General features: G+C 42.6%; 1 protein-coding gene across 1 annotated transcript; it reads right to left on the reverse strand.

Annotated features, from left to right (window-relative positions):
- Nucleotides 1-9,503: 9,503 nt before the first annotated feature.
- On the reverse strand, nucleotides 9,504-21,998 carry LOC123608511 (glutathione S-transferase A2). The gene is made up of 7 exons (XM_045498530.1): nucleotides 21,871-21,998; nucleotides 16,525-16,629; nucleotides 16,083-16,134; nucleotides 14,701-14,833; nucleotides 12,395-12,536; nucleotides 10,724-10,855; nucleotides 9,504-9,856 (listed from the first exon to the last, which is right to left on the reverse strand). The coding sequence occupies exons 2-7, from the start codon at nucleotides 16,609-16,611 to the stop codon at nucleotides 9,731-9,733; spliced, it is 672 nt and encodes a 223-aa protein (XP_045354486.1). The 5' UTR covers nucleotides 16,612-16,629; nucleotides 21,871-21,998; the 3' UTR covers nucleotides 9,504-9,730.
- Nucleotides 21,999-22,509: the final 511 nt, after the last annotated feature.

The raw sequence follows: 22,509 nt of genomic DNA on the forward strand, positions 1-22,509 counted from the left end.
ACTCTGGAAAACAGTATGGAGGTTCCTCCAAAAACTAAAAATAGAACTACCCTATGACCCAGAAATTGCACTACTAGGCATTTATCCAAGGGATACAGATGTGCTATTTCGAAGGGACACATGCACCCCATGTTTATAGCAGCACTATCGACAATAGCCAAAGTATGGAAAGAGCCCAAATGTCCATCGATGGATGAATGGATAAAGAAGATGTGGTATATATGTACAATGGAGTATTACTTGGCAATAAAAAAGAATGAAATCTTGCCATTTGCAACTACATGGATGGAACTGGAGGGCATTATGCTAAGTGAAATTAGTCAGAGAAAGACAAAAATCAGATGAATTCACTCATATGAGGACTTTAAGAGACAAAACAGATGAACATAAGGGAAGGGAAACAAAAATAATATAAAAACAGGGAGGGGGACGAAACAGAAGAGACTCATAAATAGGAGAACAAACTGAGGGTTGCTGGAGGGGTTGTAGGAGGGGGGATGGACTAAATGGGTAAGGGGCACTAAGGAATCTACTCCTGAAATCATTGTTGCACTATATGCTAACTAATTTGGTTGTAAATTTAAAAAAATAAAAAACAAAGCAAGTTAAAAAATAATAATAATTATTATTATAATTATAGCTAATAATATTGATGATTTACCAAGTACCAGGAACTTTTCTAAGTAGTTTATGTGTATTAACCCACTTAATCTTCATAACCCAATGTGGTAAATTCTGTTAATATTATCCCCATTTACTCGTGAGGAAACTGTGGCAAAAGAGTCAAGAAACTTGTTCAAGATCATACATTGTGTATGAAGCAAAACTGGAATTTGAAAGGCTAGAAATCCAAGCTCTTAATTACTATGCCAGTCTGCCCTTCATGTAAATTGAAAATCATCGCTACAGTTCACCCCACTTCCCTCCTGTACTAATTTTGGTAGTGAGGCATGGAAATTCACCAGCAAATATGAAATCTTGAAATCTGAGCAGTTAATAGGCACAAAGGATAACATCATCCAGAGGTTCACATTGTGTCTGGAGCCTGTATCATAGCTGATACCAGACAATATTCAGGACTACTTTTGAATTTGGGTCACTTTTAGCCATTTTGGGGGACTTCTGTGGGATCTTATAAACACATATCCCCACAGTAGGGAGGTCATCCACCCCCACATCTGGTAGGTAGATAGGTAGATGGGTAGGTGGATGAGAACTATGTAGAGAAAACTTGGAGGTTAATATGCCAGTGAAACGTTTTATGGGCAATAGTACTGCAATTTTTGTTCTGCTGTAATGCATAGAAGAAAGGAAAATAAATATTAAATGAAGGATATTTGATTCTGTTGATCAAAAAAAAAGAGAGAATTTTAATCAGCTTCCATGCATCTCCATCTCTGGTGCATGGGGCCCAGCTTTCACCTACAATGCCTAATAGCCACCTTCCTACTGAGTAGGAAATGTAGAAACACTACTGATTACTACCACTCCCTTGCATATCTTCCCCAGGGCTAGGCTGAAGATTCTATAACCTAAGGACATGAAAACAGAATGGGAGGGGAGCCTGGGTGGCTCAGTCTGTTGCGCATCCCACTCTTGATTTTGGCTCAGGTCATGACTCCAAGGTTGTGGGATCAAGCCCTGCATTGGGCTCTGCACTGAGCCTGCTTAGGATTCTCTCTCTCTCTCCCTCTCTCTCTGTCTCTGTCTCTCTCCCTTTGTCCCTCTCCCCTTCTCGTGCTCTCTCTCCAAAATAAATTTAAGGGACACACCTGGGTGGCTCAGTTGGTTAAGCGCCCAACTTCAGCTCAGGTCATGATCTCGTGGTTCGAGAATTCGAGCCCCACATCAGGCTCTACACACATGGCTAAAGCCTGCCTGGGATTCTCTCTCTCTCTCGTCTTTGCATTCTCTGTCTCTCTGTCCGTCTCTCTCTCTCAAAAATAAATAAATAAACTTAAAATAAAATAAAATATAAAATAAAATAAGAAAATTTGAACACACACACACTCGCACACAGAATGGAAAGAAACTTCATATCTAGGAGCGCTTGTGGGAATGCCCAGTATTATTGAGTCCATCAGTGAAGGTGTCTTGATGGAAAAAGCACTGGTAGAATGGCAGACAGCAGTGGAGAGAACATTTCAAGATAAGAAGGAAAGGAGCTTGGGGAGTGTGGGATAGTGGTCATGTCATTCTTGAGGCTCATCCAAGTTGCCCTCTCAAATGCTGCATTTGATGCCCAGTGTCAGACTCTGGAAGGTTTTCCTAACATTCTTCACAAGCCCGAGCTCTGGACAGGGGAGGGCTGTCACTGATAACTTATTATTCATTTTGTGAAAATTCTGTCCTTTTGAAAAGAAGCAGGATTGGGTGCAATAAGTGTGACAGCATGTTGGCAAGAAAGGCATATAAATCACTAAACTAAGAAAAGGGAGCTCCAGGATTACGGGAGCACTAGAGTTTGGTGGAAGGTGGGGGGCAGGGAGGCCCTGGCTGAAAGTTGCTGATGGAAAGGGAAGGTGGGCTTGGATTTGCAATAAAGGGGTCAAACAACATAGAACTGAGAAGACACCTTTGAACTGATAGGACTAAGATGGCGATTAGTTCATTGGTCATGAAACAAAAGTTCACGACTCTGGCCTTTGGCAAGAGGAAATATAGCCAGAATGTAGACTCCTGGAGCCTTGGAAGTGAGAAGAAAGAGGGAAGGAAATAGCCAAAGGGGAGACCAGACAGGGATAAAGAAGGACTGCTTTGATTTATTTTGCAGGGTTTGTTGTTTTGTTTTTGTTTTTGTTTTTGTTTTGAGGGGTGGAGATGTAAGTGGCTAAGGGATTATGACAGGAGAGATCTCAGTCAGTTTGTAATTAGAAGGTGACATGCCAGAGGCAAGGGTGGCAGGCAAGGCAGAATGGTTAGCAGACAAATTGTCTAGAATGACTATCTACAGGATAGATCTGTGGGGCTATTTGCCTCCATTAGTATTATTACTATGTTTGGGGCATAAATGACCTATGGTAAAGTACCCGTAATTTAAGTGTACAATTGGATAAGTTCTGACATATGTATACACCCGTGGAAGCCTCACCACAATCAGTATAGCAAACACATTATGTCCGATGCCCTGTTGGAATCCCTTCCTCCTGCCCCTCCCCATACTAGCCGGCTGCTTCTTATCATGATAAATTAGTTGGTGTTTTCTAGAATTTCATATGAATGGGAGCATACAATAAGTGCTCTGATCTTTCTGGTTTCTTCCACTCAGCATCGTTATTTGGAGATTCATCTATGTTGTGGTGTGTATTCATTCTTGTTTATCAAAAAGTAGCTGGACTTGTTTCCTGTGGCCACTGCAACAAATTACTACAAACTGGGCAGCTTACAAAATAGAAATTTATTCTCACACAGTTCTGGAGGCCAGAGGTTTGAAATCAAGGTGTCAACAAGGGTGGTTTCTTCTGAGGGTGGTAAGGGAGAATCTGTTCCATGCCCCTCCCCTAGCTGCTGGTGGTTGCATGGCGATCTCTGGTTTGTGGGAGCATCAGTCCAATCTATATTATAGATTGTAGACAATGGAAAAGGACACTTAATAGGGGTCTGATGGATGAAGATAAAGAGATGAAGAAGTAAGAAATAAAGAGGAATGATCTGGAAGGCATTGAGGGGAAGCATGGAGAACTTTCCAACTCAGCTTTTCAGTCAGAAATGTTGAGTTTCTCTTTTGGCTGTTCTCCAATGTAGATTTAAGATTTATAACAAAAAGCAATTTCTCTGTTCCAGCAAACAGATTGCTGTGAACCAAAGAGGCCCAACCTACTCTTAAGAAGTTAGCATGACTCTGACGCCATGGCTGAGCACTAGATGGCACACTTTCCAGAGCAACAGGACCTTTCTGGTACCAACAACTTAAGTGCCTTTAGGAATCTGTCACTGTAATACACAGCCTTGCTGTTCGTAGATAACTTCCCACAATTGCAAATGAAACTGAGCCCAACCTATTTAACATTCCCTTTCTTTTTTTAGATCTCAGAGAAAGTCTACTGTCCCACTCATCGGCCTTTTCTTGGAGCAAAACTTCTCAAAAGTGTGGTCAGTGTCTGCTGTCTCTACTCCTCACTTCCCATTTCCTCCTGAACCCACTCTGGTCGGCCTTCTGTCCCACACTTGGCTGCTCTCATCAAGGCCAGCAGTGGCCTCCTGTCCCCAACTTCAGTGTTCACTCTCCAGTCCTCATGCTCCTCTCCTTCATGACGCCACACTTTCCAGGCTCTCCCCTGCTTCATAGACACCACCTCCTCAGATTTCTTGCCTGGCTCCCACTCTACTTGCCTTCTCCTCTCCAACTGCTTCCTCATCCTAGGTGGGTCTCTAGTCTGTCACTGTCATCAGAAGTGTGACCTCAGAAAATGGATCATAAGGGACATTGCTGTTTCTGCTTTGCTCTCCCTTGGATTGCTTGCGCTATGGTAAGTTAGCTGATCTGTCATGAAAATATTGAAGCAGCCCCTACAGAGAAGCAGACCTAACAAGGAATTGAGGTCCATTGCCAACAGCCATGTGAGTGAACCATCTTGGAAATGGATCACCTATCCTCAATCAAGCTTTCAGATGATGACAGCCCTGACTGATGGCTTGACTACAACCTCCTGAGAGATCCTGATCCAGAACACCTACCTAAGTTTCTCCCAAGCTTCTGACCCTCAGAAATTGTGTTAGATAGTAAATGTTTGTTGCTTTAAGTCACTAAACTTTGGGCTGATTAATTAGGTATCAATAGATAACTGATACACCCATGTCTACTTCTCTGACCTCATCTTCCAGTACTTTCTCATCATGTTCCCACAACATCTGCCTGACTACTGTGCCTGAAACATACCAAAGTTGTTTATGACCAAGAGCTGGTCCTCACTGATACCTCTGGCTAACATCCTGTTACCTTGGATCTTCTCATGCCTGGCTTCTTCCTGTCATTTAGAACTCAGTCTTCTATGATTACTCATTTTAAGTTAACCACTTCTCCATTGCCATCGTAAAAAGTCTCCATCACCTCACCCTGTTTTATTTTCCTTACAGCACTTATCACTAACCATAATAAATTTTTCATTGATTTCTTTATTTACTCATCATCTGAGCAGGAATATGCTCTTATATGTACCATAGCATCCTCTGTGCCTAGAAAAATGCAGGGAACAAAATAGGTGCTCAATGAACATTTACTGAATGAAACAAAAATAAACTATTTAAATATTATTTCCTTGAGAATAATATCTTCCTTGAGAAGATTTCATCAATTTCTGAGATCAGAGTCTAAATATTTTTTTTCTACTAGGTATCCTTGGCTGGCCTGTTGACTTAGAATGTCACAATTATGTTGAAAGTTTCAAAGACAAATATTTCAAACATAGCTATTGAGTGCAGAGAAGAGGTAAGCAAAGATTGTGAGAGAAAGGTAGGAGGAAAAAATAGATCAAAGACAATACAGATAAAAGTTGTGCGGACCTCAGGACACCTGGGTGGCTCAGTCAGTTAAGCGTCCAACTCTTGGTTTCAGCTCAGGACATGATCTCACAATTCGTGACTTTGAGTCCCAAATCAGGCTCTCTGCTGACAGTGCGGACCCTGCTTGGGATTCTCTCTCTCCCCTGTCTCTCTGTCCCTATCCCGCTCATGCTCTCTCTCTCTCTCTCTCTCAAAATAAACTTAAAAAAAAAAAATTTTTTTTTAATAATACTTGTGCTGACTCATGGATGCCTTGTCCAACCAGCTCTGGTTGGCAAAATGTTTCTAATACGTATTTGTTCTTCAAGATTTTGGAAAATTGGCAAGTTACCATGTATAATACCTCAAATCTTGACCCAATTTCCCCAGTATAGTCAGAGAAATTAATATCTATTTTCATTTCAATTATATCTATATAATCCCTCCAAGAAAATGGTGGATAGTATAAGGGTCATATACCAAATGTAAATTATTTTGTAACAAACATCTCTATCCTTTTATGTCACAGATTACCCAGGAGTGATATTCAAAACACTTGACATCTGTATAGTAAATATAAATTAATACGTAAGGCAGGATATATACTGAAAATTAACAATATTTCTTTTTAGGGTGGCTCAGTTAAGCATCTGACTCTTGATTTTGGTTAAGATCATGATCTCAGAGTTCATGAGATCGAGCCCCATGTCAGGCTTTACACCGACAGCATGGAGTCTGCTTGGGATTCTTTCTCTCCCTCTCTCTCTCAGTCGCTCCCCCACTCATGCTCTCTTTCTCTCAAATAGATAAACATTTTTTTTTTTTAATTTTTTTTTTTCAACGTTTATTTATTTTTGGGACAGAGAGAGACAGAGCATGAACGGGGGAGGGGCAGAGAGAGAGGGAGACACAGAATCGGAAACAGGCTCCAGGCTCTGAGCCATCAGCCCAGAGCCTGACACGGGGCTCGAACTCACGGACTGCGAGACCGTGACCTGGCTGAAGTCGGATGCTTAACCGACTGCGCCACCCAGGCGCCCCCCAAATAGATAAACATTTTAAAAAAACAATATTTCCTTTTGTTTTCTAACCAAACTATGTATGGCAAAATATTGGATAAAGCTATAGCGCAAACCAGTCAGAAATCATGGTGATAATTTCCAGTCATTTGTGATGTTTATTAATTGTCACTGTGTCCTTGGTAGTTTGGGTTGCCAGTGAGTGCCTTCCTCTGTAAAGGCCATCTACTCTATCAGGGTGGCCCTTTCCTGTACCTGCAACTCGGTTCCTGTACTGCTTTCTGCCCTTGTCCCATCAAGAGTAGGAGAGGTAGAGGCCTCCCTTTGTGGCTAGCCCCAAGTGTATCACCACCCTTTGAGGTATCTTAATGCTACCCCAGCTTTGTAAGTAGGCATTTCACTAACCTCTCTTCAGCCACCCTTTTTGAGGTGAGATGGTATCTTACTCTTCCTGTACTCAGAGCACCAGCCATAATGAGGTAAATGTTATGGAGTTCACCTCAGGATAATAAGAAAGGATTATAAAATATGTTAGAAACTGGGGAAGGCTAGATGTGATGAGGTTGAGAAGCTCTGTCCTGGAGCAAAATATAAGAATATATTGTAGGAAGAATAGATAACAAACTCCTCATAAACAACTTGAGGAGTCCAGGGCTGGACAGAGAGCAGGTCCATGCGAAGGGAACTGGGAGCCTCCTAGGAGGACAACTTGGCACATCTTGCTTGGGCTGAACTGACCTAACCCTGGGTAGGCATAAAGGACACAGGCCATGCGTCCTGTGTATGTGTCTGTCCCATCCTATGCAGCTGTGGGGAAGTTCACACTATGAAAATGGCCAGTTGGGGCTAGGGCCCTGGGCTCAGCCCCATAGATCCTGCATTTCTTGGGGGAGCTCAAGTTTCAGGCTCAGTAGAGAACTGAGGCTGGACATCACTCTATTCTAGCCTCTCCTGCATGGCGACAGGCCAGGGGGTAAAGGACTATATATCTCCATGTACAGTTTGAGATCCCAGGCCTGAGTGACAGCAAGGAGGGAGACCTCCACTTCCTTCCCTCTGAAGCTATAGAGAAAGAGGATGCTGCTGCCCAGGTGGACGAACGGTGGCCAGTTTTGACCAAACCTTCTCAGACCAGACAGTCTGGGAAAACAAAAACTACATGTGGCGGGAGGGGCAGCAGAGAACAGGTACTGCCGCAGAGGGATTCTGGGAGTTTTGGTCAGTCTTGGGTCTACTGGACTCCTTGAATGGAGTGAGCCCCTAGGTTGCTGGATGTACCATTGCAAAAGAGACTGCTTTTGGGAATGAACGTTCCTACTGGTCTAAGATGTGTGCTTGAGTGACTTAAAATGAATATTGAAAAGATGTGATTTTATTACATGTACATCAGGCTCATAGAGCAGGGTGTATGGCTGCACTTCAGTGGCTCCCTATTTTCCTTGGAACAAAATCCAAACTTCTTGCCATGGCCTTCAAAGTCCTTAGACTCTAGTCCTTGTTCCCTGATCTCACCTCATCATTGCCCTTCCCCACCTGTGCTGTCATGCTACACCCAGACCTAATGACTTCTGTTTCCTCCAATACAAATACTCAGTCTCTCTCTTGCATGGCCAGTGATCCTGCTGACCTCCTGCCTGGATTCCATCCCTACTGCCCAACCTAAGCTCCCCCGACCTTACCTGCTGCAACTTGGCTCCTCAGATCTCACATCAGCTATGACTGCCCTTCATGACAGACCATGAAGGACTCATAGATTCAGGCAAAGGTGTCCCAATTAGGTTCATGCTCAGCATTATCTTGTGCCCCAGCATGAGGTTGTAGATTAAATTATGTCCCCCGGAAAGGATAGGTTGAAGTCTTAACCCTGGGTACCTGTGAATGTGACTTTCTCTGGAAATAGGGTCTTTGGAGTTGCAGTCAATTTAAGATGAGGTTATACTGGATTAGGATGGGCCCAAATTTGATTACTGGCGTTCTTATAAGAGGAGGAAAATCCGGATAGACACACACACAAATGCATATGCCATGTGACAATAGAGGCAGAAATTGGAGTTATGCATCTACAAGCCAAGAAATGTCAAAGACTGCCAGAGGCCACCAGAAGCTAAAGAGGCATGGAAGGATCCTTCCCTAAGCCTTCAGAGACAGCATGGCCTGCTCATACCTTCATGTCACACAAAGAACCTCAAAAGTGTGAGGGAATACACTTTATGGTTCTTAACCACTAAATTTGTGGTCATTTGTTACAACAGCCCTAGGAACATGATATACAAGGTATGTATGATTTTGGGTTAGAATTACCTATTTTTTTTTTGTTTCTATCACTATAGTAACCTCCCATAGGCCAAAGACTATATCTGGCTTGTTTATCATTAATAACCCAGCTCCTGGAACACAGAATGTTCTATATTAAAGGTAAAATAAATATATGCTCCATAACTAAACAGGAAAAAAGATTCATCAACTGAGGGAAAATGGTTCTGTACAAAAAAGAAAAGAGAGAAAGAAAGAAAGAAAGAAAGAAAGAAAGAAAGAAAGAAAGAGAGAGAAGGAGGGAAAGAAGGAAAAAGGCAGGCAGGAAGGAAGGAGGGTGAAGGGAGGAGGAATCTTTTAGGCTGCATCACAAAAACAGCAAATACAGGGGCGCCTGGGTGGTTCAGTCGGTTGAGTATCCAACTTCCCCACAGGTCATGATCTCACACTTCATGAATTTGAGCCCCATATCAGGCCCACGTCGGGCTCTGTGCTGATAGCTCAGAGCCTGGAACCTGCTTCGGATTCTGTGTTTCCCTCTCTCTGCCCCTACTCTGCTTGCATTCTCTCTCTCAAAAACAAATAAACATTAAAAAAAATTTTTTTTAAGAAATACAGCAAATACAAAGGAAAAAAAAGCATTTTTTGTGTTACTAAATATAGGTCACATGAAACTTTCTACTTCAATCTTTTTGACAAGGTATGTGATAGCTGTTATGACAATTTTTTAATACATCAAAGAATCCATTAAATTTTTTTCTCCCTTTATTTATTTTTAAGTCCAAGAGATGTCCTAGGGGCTGATCATGATTTGATATTTGGTAAAAACAAAATAAATTGCTTTGCAAATCTTCATGTAGATGAAATTATATACTTTTGAAACCTTTACTAGCCTCACAATCATCAGCATCTTACATCAGGTAACGCACGTCATTGTTGGAAACCCCAGATGCAAGTGCTGGCCATCCATGCCTGCTTCACTTAATCCTGAAAATCTTCCTTGCTTTTTCTAAATCTTCCTCACTGATAGGAGGCTTCCTCTGGCTGCCAGGCTGCAGAAACTTCTTCACGGGTGGGAGATTGCTGATTCTGGTCTTCAGGGCCTGCAATACACAAGGGCACAGCCTCAGACAGAGCCAGGGCCAGCCCCATCCCTGGCACAAGCCAGAGACCCTCCTAGACAAGGACCGGCTGAGTGCCCTCCATCAGCACCAGTGTGAGGCTGGGAAATGCACAGCCAGTGACACACGAAGATGGGAGGAAGAAAAGACAGCTCGATCCCATTTTCCCCAAAGATGTCTTTCTTTCAGGCTCTATTCAGTTTCAGGTCTTCCCTATCTTCTTCCCTACATGAAAATCCTGTAGCTTCATTGCTTTTGTGCAATACAGGGAAGAGGATTGTGTCTGTCAGAATCCACACACATCAAGTCTCCAAACAGACAATGAAAATGTAGGAAAATTGCCCTGGACGAGAGACAGAAAATATAGAAAGCTGAACCATGAGACCGGTCAAAACCAGGCATCCCACTGAGAGAGGGACCGAGAGAGGGAGACTCTGCCCAGGGAAACATGATGTCTGCCCTTAGGAGCAGGTGCGGAGGGAAGAAATCAGAAGGCAGGAAACCTCCTCAGACAGGCACAGGAAGGAAAGAGAAGGACACAGGTGGATAAGGGAAATCCCAGAGAAACCGAGGACAAATGCCACAAAGCAATGGGGATGGGGAGACTGATGCCGAGCCCTGGGTCCTTCTCATGGTAAAGACAAAGTGTTCTTCTTGGGGAAGCATCCACCTCAGATGTTCTGGGCATGACAAGATTCTCTGCATGCCTCGACCAGCACCCAGGAGGTAATTCATGCTGGAGACGTGGGGACAGCCAAGTCCTGGGCAACGATGGGACCCGAATGTAAATGTTAGATTCTGGAGGGGGAGATGCGAGCCTTCCCTCCTGAAGGCTGTGAGAGAGATTACCTTCAGCAGAGGGAAGTTGGCCATAAGGCTGGGGTCAAGCTCTTCCACATAGTACAGAAGTTCAACCAGGTGAATGTCAGCCCTGCTCAGCCTGTTGCCAACAAGGTAGTCTTGTCCGTGGCTCTTTAACACCTGGCAGGTTTGAGGAATTACATCATGAGCACAGGCATGGTCAGGCTGGGTCCCTCTGCCCCTCCCCGCACTCTCCAACCCAACCTCCCCACCTCTGCTGCCTCACTGAGGGGGTGTTGGCTGCAGACCCTCTTCGCTGCGCTCTGACTCAGTGTGACAGCAGGTCTCTGCTGTTCTTTCCCTGCTCCTCAGCTGAAGCCCCAGCTACCGTGTCCCTGAAACGTGTGCTCCTGGGTATCCCTTTCAACTACTCTGATGTATGCAACTTTTCCTAATAAAATGTTGGGGAAATGCACAAAATTTATTAAAACATCCCAATAATATGCAAATGATAACGTGAAGAGAAAACCCCACGGCATCACCAGCTTAAGGCAATTTGGGTAAATACCCTTTCACACTGTGTACACATATAGAAACATGGATAATTGTTATGCAAAGAATATAAGACCACTTCAAATGCCATACGGTAACATGTTTTTCATTTAACTTACCATAGGGCGCTTTGATTTCAAAGTATAGGCTTGCTCAAGTGGGATGACTGTTCAGGCCTTTGTCATGTGAATGCGCCCCAACTCTCAGCACCACAAAGGTCAGGAAAGAGAGTATTTTTTTTAAGTTTACTTACTTACTTTGAGAGAGAGAGAGAGAATGTGCACGAGTGGGGGCAGGGGCAGAAAGAGAGGGAGAGAGAGAATCCCAAGCAGGCCCTGGGCTGTCAGCACAGGGCCCAGTCTCACCAACTGTGAGATCAGGACCTGGGCTGAAATCAAGAGTGGGATGCTTAACCAACTGAGTCACGCGGGTGCCCCAGCCCATAGTTTCCATTTAGCATGACTTCAGGTAGTTTGGATCTTGAAACATTCTCCTCTTACGTCCAAGGAGAAACATTAACTGAGATAAGCACTGTCTATAATGATGGAACCTTATTTCCTTAGTTTGCATGGCTGTCCTCTGAAGTGTGAGAGCCATGCCTTCGAGTAGGTCAATTCTTTTCTCCCTAACATCTCTCCATCTGTATCTTCCTCTTCATCACACTGCCCCCATCTCTGACTAGACACACCTCATCTGTCCACCCCCAAGACACTGCCACTTTCTCCCGAAGGGCAGCTGGTCTCATGTCTCCCTATCTCCCTACGCACGTTGCCACAGTATCTCCTGATGCATTGCTCTCACTGTGTTCCTTTTTGATCAAAGCCCCTATGTGGTGCTCTGTCTGCAGGACCTACTCCAATGTCCAGTGTGGCTCTCTGAGCCTTCAGCAGCCCAGGCTCTAACTATGACCATGAAAGTCTGCCAAATAGAGAATTCTCGATTGGCTCCTGGTAAGTTGAAGTCTTGCTGGAAAATTAAAACTTGGGTATCACTGGTGCAATTCTTCCTCACAGTAAGTTTTTATGAAATGCCTTGAGAGTCAGGGTGCTGCGTCAGTATTCAGGAAGGCTCACTGGAAGTGAAGGTAAAGGTTCAAGGGATGCCAGCCACTGTCTTTCTTTGTCCTCTATGTCCAGCACCCAAAGTGCTCAATGACTGTCCACTTACTTTTTCAAACACGGGGAGATAACGATCTGTTACTTTCTCTTTGATCTGGGCAATCTTGGCCTCTTTCTGATCAGGTGGACACAGAGGCAAAACGAGGATCATTTCATTCAAATCTGCCATACCTTCTGCGTACATATCTATCCTGAAAGACAAAATGACCGAATTGTCAAATGTCTTCTGCCTTGATTTTAGAGTTGAAAAATGTATGAGAATGGGGCATCAGGAGGTGGCAAAGTAATTCAGCTCCATTTGATGCATTTTTATATACCAGTCATTCAGCTCTGATTTTTACTTGATTTGAACATTTCATCCTAGAACAAGCCACCAAGGTAGATATGTGTCTAAAACTTTCATTATACACATGATGAAATAGAGGGACAGAGAGCATTGGTGACCTGTCCAAAGTCACAGGGAAATTGGTGGAATCCTGCAAATACCTACTGGGACCATACCTAGGGTCTGTCACCTCCATGGTGGCTTGTTCTGGGCACAAACGGAGTGTGACTCCATGTGGCTAAGACCTGCCCCCTAAGTGATCTCCAGAGAGAGTCCCTGGCACAACCATCTCAGTCATGTCCCCTTCCTCTCTCATCCTGTTACACCACCCAGGCCTGTTTCAACCAATGTCAGCAGGTTTTCCAATAATTTCCCACAGCACATGGTTCCACACTCCGTCCACATACAGTTGCCCAACTCTGGCCTTGTTCTCATTTCTCAAGTCTTCACCTAAAATATCTCCTGAAATGGTGAAATACTTTGTACATTCCAAGTAGCACATATTCCAGCAGAGTAGTTTTGAATGTTCCAAGTTGGGCTTTCTGTAAGAGTTTTTTTTTTAATAAATCTTTATTAGCACATAATTCAATACCATAATGTGTACACTTCAAGAGTGTTTGTGATTTTTATAGTAAAGACACAGAATTCTGTACCATCACCACACACTAATTACAGAATATTTTCCTAGTCCCAAAAGAAATGCTGTATGCTTTTACACCCATTCTAATTTCTTCCCTCCTCCAGCCCCTGGCAACCACTAAACTGCTTTCTGTTTCCACATATTTGAATGTTCTGGATATTTCATACAAATGGATTCACACAATATGTGCCCTTGTGTCTGGTTTCTTTCATATAACATGATGTTTGCAAGGTTTATCCATGTTGTAGCATGCATCAGTACTTCATTCCTTTTCATGGCCAAACAATATTGCATTGATAAGTAGACTAACCACTCATCAGTTGATGCACATTTGTGTCATTTCCACATTAAGAATTTTAAGAACACCACTGCTATAAACATCTGTGTACAAGTTCTAGCGTGGATGTGTTTTCAGTAGTCTTGTTTGCATACCTAGTAATGGAGTTGCTGGAATATGGCAACTCTATGGTTCACTTTTGAGCAACTCATAACAGTTGTTTCTGAGATTTAAATTTCAATCATGTGAGGGGCGCCTGGGTGGCGCAGTCGGTTAGGCGTCCGACTTCAGCCAGGTCACGATCTCGCTGTCCGTGAGTTCGAGCCCCGCGTCGGGCTCTGGGCTGATGGCTCAGAGCCTGGAGCCTGTTTCCGATTCTGTGTCTCCCTCTCTCTCTGCCCCTCCCCCGTTCATGCTCTGTCTCTCTCTGTCCCAAAAATAAATAAAAAAAAAAACGTTGAAAAAAAAAAATTAAAAAAGAAAAAATAATAAAAATAAATTTCAATCATGTGGTCCCATAACCACAGAGAGAACCCACAGATATGGTTGTATTGACTAAATCTGGCTACTTCGGTCCTGTATCAAGATGCTCATGATAACCCTGGCATCTTGAGGACCATGCTCTGCTAACCCTTGTCAAGCGGCCAGTCCATATAACAGGCTGGTAAGTGAAGTTCTTGATCATCATTTTTATAATTTCTGAACCTTCAGAATCAGCGCCTTTGGATCCTTCTGTTCCCTAGTCTTATCTGCCGGACACTCAGACTCATCCTTTGTCTCTAGCTGTTGGCTGATATCCAGCTCCTAAAGGCCTGAGTACTGAGAATAGCGACTCCACCATCTTTCTGGCTTCCTAGTTCATCAGCGTTAGCAAAAGACTGTCACCATATGTGCTCTATAGGTGGACCACTTCCTTTTCTGTAATCCCACTTGGTGAATCCACTCCTAGGGGAATCCCTCATCCTCACAGCTCTCTGTGGTTTTGGACCTCAATCTATACCGCCAAGTCCTGTGCTGCTGCTGGCCATGATCCCCCCAACACAGTCCTGCCTGCCCAAGAACCCAAATTTTTACATTAATTGCTGATGGAAGAATGAAAAAAAAGTACTGTACAGAGCTCTCTCCTTTATGTCTTTCCCATAGAGGTTGTATTTGGTGGCAATGTAGTTGAGAATGGCTCTGGTCTGGACCATCTTCATTCCATCAATTTCAACCATTGGCACTTGCTGGAACATCAAATTTCCATCTTTTGAAAAAAGAAAAGAAGAAGCAGAGTGACATATTTTATGGATCATACTCTTTTAACATGAAAAACGTTTGTTGCCATGACCGAAGATATAAAAGGAAACAAAAATTATTGCCTGGTAACATTTCACCATATCTGTATTTTGGTTTTTGCATCCTCTAATCCTCTTTGATCTCAGTCTGCATTTTACTTTTCACCTATTATTTCATTTATCTTTTTTGGAAAAATTTTTAATTTTTTTTTTTTTTTTTTGAGAGAGAGAGAGAGATGAGCGAGAATGGGGGAGGGGCAGAGAGAGAGGGAGACACAGGATCTGAAGCAGGCTCCAGGCTCTCAGCTGTTAACACAGAGCCTGATGTGGGGCTCAGACCCACCAACGGTGAGATCATGACCTGAGCCAAAGTCAGACACTCACCGACTGAGCCACCAAGGCGACCCTCATTTATCTTTTTATTTACCATTCAGATACATGGTAGGTTCCTGTATTTTTTGTGGTTGATTTACTTTCATGAGTGTTTTAGGAAATGTTGAGAGAGGCTACACCAGGGCCAGCATCACATTCAGTTCAAATGAAACATTCCAAAGTAAGTCTCTGGGTTCATGCCATTAAGGTGAATTTGAAGGGAGATTTCTATGTAGGGTGTTTTGCTTGCTCCCCCAGTTCTACCACTGGACAGTGTGTATCGGGCAAGCCCTGGTTTCCTGACTCTGTTGATGCGAGTAGTGCTTGAACTTTGTTCTTCATCTCCATCTTCATACTGTCACTTGGCCTTTCAATTAATCCAACTAAACCATCTTATTATCTGAGTCTATGATATTGCTAGGATATAAGCTTGCAATAACCCATCAGAGAAAAGAACTCACACAACTGCTGGCCTATTTCTACTCTTTTCATTCTACCGCGTGGGTTTGAGAGTCCTTGCCTGGGCAGGCTATGTGGGATTCTGAACTGACCCAGCTCACTTGGGGGCAGAAAAGCTGGAGAGTGCAAGGGGAGGGCATTCACAGGACATGGTAGGGGGGGTAGGGGGGTGGGGATAGTTCCTTTAGCAAACACTCAGAGTTCAAGCCCACCCAGCCTTGAATGAGGTGGAAGATCTGCCCAAGGAGCCCCGCCCCTTACCTTGGAGCCACTCCTCTTCCATTCCACCACCGCCAGCTCCCACCACACTCACAAGCAGGTGTTCAAACCCTAACTTATGACTTCTACCTGATCCCCTCATCCGAGGAATTAGATACCTGGTCTTACCATTCTTTAACTTATCCAAGTCTTCTGGAGTTTCTATAAATTTCTCTTCAAACTGGAAAGCAGAAACAGTGAATTAGCATACCTAAAATATCAAGGATGCTTCTTTAAAATCATCTGATATTTGAAAAAGATTCATGTTTCTAATTATTGCACAAATGTCAAAAATGATATTTTGTAGATTGCTTAGATTGCTTAAATCAAACTCCAGATAAGGCTTACACATTATGCTTAGCTTCTGAGTTTAAGTTCTTTGATGAGAAGAAATTTAATAATATATTAGGTGAAATCTGTTCATCTCTTAATAGCTGACAATTTTTCTTTTAACATAAAACTCTTGACAGGTCATTTATAAAAGTAGAAGAATCTCCTAACTTATGTGAGAAACGTATTCTGATAGAGTCAATTTTTGGTCTAACACAGGATGACAAAACTGAGATCTAACCTCTACTCCGGCTGAAGCCAGGAGCCACCGGATGGACTCCATTCTGCCACGTCCATTAAAGTAGTGAAGCTTGGGCTTCCCTGCCATGATAGACTCTGAATTTCTCTAAACATGAATGAAACAACAAACGAATGAATGAATGAATGAATGAATGAACAGATGAACGATATCACAGAAGCAAAAACATACTTTTTGATGTTGGTCAAATAGCACCAACAGTGCTTAAGGAGTACCTGCCTTCCTCATGGAAGAATTAGAAGAGACCCTAGAATGTCTTTCAAGGCCCAATTCTCATACATCATTAGCCAGTCCTGGGAAACTCTTCCAAACCCTGCTTGTTACCTCCACTAGGTAAAGTCTGATTCTCTTGGCAGGCTAATAGGTGAGAGTGTGTGGTAAGGATGCAGGTGTGGGTGTAAGAAGGAGGGGGAAGGATTAGAGAATTGCGATTTGTTGAAACTCTGCTAATGATCCTGACCCAATGCCAGTCCTTTTGGATACATTATATCTTCAATCATCATAATGGCCTCATGAACTATTTGTTATCAGACCCATTTTTCAGTTAATGAAACCAAGGCTCAGAGGTGAAAAGGCTTGTCCATAGTCTTCTCTAGTTAGTGATGGACATGGAAATCCACACCTAGGACTAAAAAGAGAGCAGGCTTGGAATCCACTCCAGTGCTGGCGCTGGGAGCCTATGAGGGACACTGAAAGCAGAGGACATCTCTGACAAGACCAGGATGAGGAGCAGAGTCAGGCTTCCACTCCTGACTGTTATGCTGCTTTTGTTTAAAACAAAGTTAGGACTAAGACTCGCTTAACTGCAGCTCCAAAGACCCTGGTTCTTTTTTTTTTTTTTTTTAATTTTTTTTTAATGTTTTATTTATTTTTGAGACAGAGAGAGACAGAGCATAGCAGGGGAGGGGCAGAGAGAGAAGGAGACACAGAATGTGAAGCAGGCTCCAGACTCTGAGCTGTCAGCACAGAGCCTGACACAGGGCTTGGACTCAACGAACCTCGAGATCATGACCTGAGCCGAAGTCGGAGGCTTAACCAACTGAGCCACCCAGGTGCCCCGACCCTGGTTCTTTCCATAGACACAGGATGCTAATTGCTAATTTCCTTCAATTCCCTTCCTTTTTTTTTTTTTTTTTTTTTTTTTTGATTCTACATTCTGCCTTTACTTGGTGCACTTTATAATCCTAAAAAACGGGATATTACCTTATTAACATTACAGTCAATGGAACAGAACTAACATTTCTTCAATGTCTATCATACAATGGGTATTCTCGCCTATTTATCTTCAATTAATCCTACAAAAATCACCTGAGATACATTCTGTTATTAGTGTCATTTTAAAGTTGAGGATACTGAGGTTTCTTGAGTAACTTGCCCAAAGTGGTGAAGTTGGGACTCAAACCTACCTCTAACTCAAAGACAAAGGCTTTATTTTCTACACTGGTGTTTTTAAAAAATGCGTGACAATCCTTCAGTGGATTGTGAAATCTACTAATTTTTAAAATGAAGTAGGAGAAAATAGAAAATATCAGAGTGCATTCATGTAGAAACACAAACTTTGTTTCATGAGGCCTTAGCTTCAATTATGTGTTTGTTGTGTACACGGGCCTGTACATGAGTACACACTCATTTGATCAGTATAATGGTACTTTGTGATACTTTGTGTCTGGTCAATGAAGTTTGAAAGCCCTTGGTCCATCCCACGATGTGTGGAAAGTGAACAAAGCAGGGAACCAGATAATAAAACTCAGTGGCTCAAACAATGGATGTGCTATCATAGGTGTGAATGGAAACACACAGGACTCATTAAAAGGTGGAATCCCCAAGGCAGGTCTTAAGGAGGAACAGTTGTCTTTTCTATGCAAATCCCAAGCTCTGTTTGCAAAACGTTAAGATTGTCTTGCAAAATTTTGTTATGGAGTTTGGGACAAAAATATACCTCCCTTACCCAGTGGATACATCTTTGAAAAACTGTGTGACTTGAATTTTAGAATTTTAGATATCAAAATGTTTTTCATGTCCACATTTTTCATTTGGGACTCAACAGTCAAATCTTTAGAAAGTAAAGAACGATTTGGAAACATAGTTACTCAAGTCATCTGTAATTAGAGATTTTGTTTATTGTACTTTTTTACCACAGGGAATAGAGGTACTATGACTCAGCAGAATGAAAAGAATAGCGCTCATGCTATGTGTGTTTTGAACTACAGGTCACAGAGCTGTGATTCAAACCCTCACACTGCTTACCCATGGACTGAGGATCAGGTTACTAAAGGAAATGATATTTACCTTACGTAATATTTTATCACAGGACTCCCCCTGATAAGCAACTTTGTTCACCTTCTGAAGGGGAGGTCTCCAGAGGCCTGATAAAGGCTGGGGCAAAGGTTATCAGAGAACTTTGCCTGATCAAGACATCAGCAGATTTCTGGTTCTGCCCAGGCCATGTGCATCCCTTATGTCTTCCGTGTCTGGCCCATCCCCCATGCCACTGGCTCCCTGATCCAGGCACTATGGAGTCTTTCCTGCCCCAGCCCTTTGCATGGATTCCAGCCACTGCTCCCTGCAACTGGTCACAGTACTAGCCCAAGGCCTCACTGTCAACTCGGGTTGAAAATGATCCCTTCTCTCCCAACATCCTGTTTCTTACCTGGTAACAGACCTTTCACTGCTCCTTCTTCAACACTTTGTTTCTGGTGACATGTAACGTATATCCTGCTTTCAAAAAATTTCCTTCAAACTTTCTCGACTAACATCATTGATCAGTTTCATGTACTAAGAAATGATAGTTCACAGGAACAAGACAGGAGCCTGATTTGGTCTCTGCCCTAAAGGGTTTAGAGATAACTGGCAGCACACAAAAGGCCCAGTGGTGACTCCAGTTTAATTGGGCCCAACCCCCAAATCATGATTCTCTTACCCAAGTAATTCAGAGCAAGGTGAAGGTTGCCAGGCTGAAAGCCAAGGCTCCTGCCTCCCAGGACAGCATGACATGTTCATGCTCATTGCCTCTTTGACCACCATTTGTCTGTTTTCCTGCTCTTCAAATTAGGATTGTGCCTTATCCTTGTCAACCCTGCTCTCTTGAGCATCTTGCAAAGTGCTTTTATTCACTGTCATTTCGAAGTCTTCTGCCATACATGCTATATCTTTTCCCGTGGATTCTGTTATGCCTGGACAACTTCTTGATTGTTACAGTGATGTCACTGAAACTCTAGTCTCGCCTGTCCAAACCTGTCTTTCCCCACCAATGTTAACACTTAGGACAGCACATCGTTGACTCTTATATTCTAATTGCAATGACTTGTGCATTCTAGCTAGGTGAATTTCTGTGCCTTTTAAAGGTGAATTAAGTGTTCTGCTGATTACCTACTTTTCCCATCAAGATTTCTTGAGTTTGGGAGTTGGAGAAGTCACATAATCTAGTGATTCTTAAGTAGGGGTGATTTTGCTTCCCCACACCTTGGAAGACATCTGATAATGTCTAGAGACATTGTTAGGTGTCAAAACCAGAAAGGAGAGTGTTGCATTGTCAGCTGGGTAGGGATCAGAGATGCCTCTGATATGGCATGAGACCATGCTTGATGTGCCCCCGAATGCTTTTTGTCTCCTACTAGTCATTCTGCATTTTATCTGCTTATTTTTCATCAACCGTGTTATCCTAACAGACACATTTATTGGATACTTAGTTGAAAATGTCTTATGGTTGACTGCAATTAGCTACTGTACCTATGTAGTCTTTCCAGGATAGGATGCACTGCCATTTTGGGAAAACACAGTAATTCTCCATTATCCATTGGTACTTATTCTGCTCCACAGGCTGCCTGTCACTGGCCCTAGGGTGGAGCCTACCCCCCACACTGTGCTCTTTCTAGAAGTACTGAGTGAAACAGAAAGAAACCATGAGAATCTTCACTGTGTCAACAGTACTGCTGAAGTAACCATTTCTTGCAAAACTTGTAAATAAGCTCTCATTGTAGATATTTTAAAGGTCGAAGTTCACAAATTTGAGAAAATATGTATGTTAACACTATTGTCAAGTACAGTCTTTAAAATTAAATGTACATTTCTATAACAAATATTTTTAACTAAACAACAATGGCAACAAAAGAACAATTAACAGGACAGCTCCCCCACAACAGAGAATAAGCCAGCCTAAAGTGTCAAGAAGGCCAAGCTTGTGAAACCCTGTTCCAGCCCTTCTCTAGGTTTGCCATGAGTTGCCCAGAAAGAGAATGGGGCTTGCCAGTCAGCTAATCAGAGCAGAGACTGACTTAGAATCTAGTTCTGCTGACATTCAGATTAATTTTTTCTCTTATATTAAGTCTTAATTTTTAATTTTTACAGCCTACATCACATCACTGTATCATAATTCACAACTATTGCATGTTGACTACAATGGTTCTCTGTGTCTGCACGGGATACATTCCAAGACCCCCAGTGGATGCCTGAAACCGAGGAGAGTACCAAACTCTACATATACTATGTTCTTTTCCTATATATACATACATACGATGAAATTTCATTCATAAATGAGGCACAGCAGATGAACAACAATGACTAATAATAAAATAGAACAATTCTAATGATATGCTATAATAAAATGATGGGCAATTTATAACATACGAATATTTTTCTTTCTGGAATTTTCCATTTAATGTTTTCAGACTGCAGTTACCACAGGTAACTGAAACCGCAGAAGGCAAACGACATGTAAGGGGGCCACTATGCTTCCACAGAGAAAGTAAGTCTGGCAAAACACTCGCACTCTCTCCTGCACTAGTCATATTCTCAGATTGCTGAAATGGTATCGTTCTTTTTTCCGCTTATATCATTCAGTTTTTTCTACCTAAATCCTTACGTCCTAGGTTTCTAATCTCTTTATTTTTATATTTCTGTAAAGATGTATCCAACAGCAAGTGAATAAACATCTCTTGGGGCACCTGGGTGGCTCAGTCGGTTAAGCATCTGACTTCAGCTCAGGTCATAATCTCACAGTTCATGGTTTTAAGCCCTGCAGCAGACTCTGTGCTGACGGCTCAGAGCTGGAGCCCGCTTCGGATTCTGTGTCTCCCTCTCTCCCTGCCCGTCCCCTGCTTGTGTTTTCTCTCTCTCTCTCTCTCAAAAATAAATGAACATTCAAAAAACAAAACAAAACAAAACAAAACAAAAAAGCTCTTGAACTGTTCCCCAGACACACCAAGAAGTGTAATGTGAGTATAAAATAGGCTTTTCCTTGTGCTAAGGACACATTTGAACGCAGTTTTCTGGTGACCTAGAGAAGAGGATGGAAGGCAATGTCTGAAAACTTAGAAAAGCAGTACTTACCTTACTGAGGTCTGTTTCCCACTAGGCTCAGCAGCTGCGTGCCAATCCTTCCTGCGTTTATAAGCTCTTTGATAGTTAGTAACTCCTCCTCTGTGAGGTGGGTAGAGTTCAGTGGGGGAAAAGTCACTCCCACAACGTTCAAGGCCTTGGCTTCTGTGACAGATTTGAAGGAAATGGCGAGTCACCTTCTTATGAAACAACTATTTAATATGTTCCTTTTCAAGGTTGGCAATTCAAAGATTAAACAATTTCTGACTGATTGGACTCTCTCTGCTAGTTAGTGAGGTATGGCTTTGGGAAGAAATTTACAGTGAGGTTTTCATGAATTGCATACTAGGACCAAGACAGATGAAAAACCTCTACCACGAGGCTAGCAGATCTCGGGAATGCCTTTTATATTGGGTTTTAAATAAAATACAGGGCACCCAATTGAATGTGAATTTCAGATACATAATACATTATCTTTTGGTACTGGCACAAAAATAGACATATAGATCCATGGAGCAGAATAGAGAGCCCCAGAAACAAACTCATCATTATATGGTCAGTTAATCTTCAAAAAAGGAGGCAAGAATATACAATAGGAAAAGAGTCTCTTCAACAAATGGTGCTGGGAAAAGTGGACAGCTACATGCAAAA

This window comes from Leopardus geoffroyi, chromosome B2, assembly GCF_018350155.1.
Source record: "Leopardus geoffroyi isolate Oge1 chromosome B2, O.geoffroyi_Oge1_pat1.0, whole genome shotgun sequence".
Taxonomy (NCBI): Eukaryota; Metazoa; Chordata; class Mammalia; order Carnivora; family Felidae; genus Leopardus; species Leopardus geoffroyi.

Coding starts and splice junctions, on each gene's coding strand:
- LOC123608511 (XM_045498530.1), bottom strand. CDS start 16,611: ATGGCAGGGAAGCCCAAGCTTCACTACTTTAATGGACGTGGCAGAATG. Junction 16,135..16,524: donor TGGCTTCAGCCGGAGTAGAG/GTTAGATCTCAG, acceptor TCTGCTTTCCAG/TTTGAAGAGAAATTTATAGA. Junction 14,834..16,082: donor CTTGGATAAGTTAAAGAATG/GTAAGACCAGGT, acceptor TTTTTTCAAAAG/ATGGAAATTTGATGTTCCAG.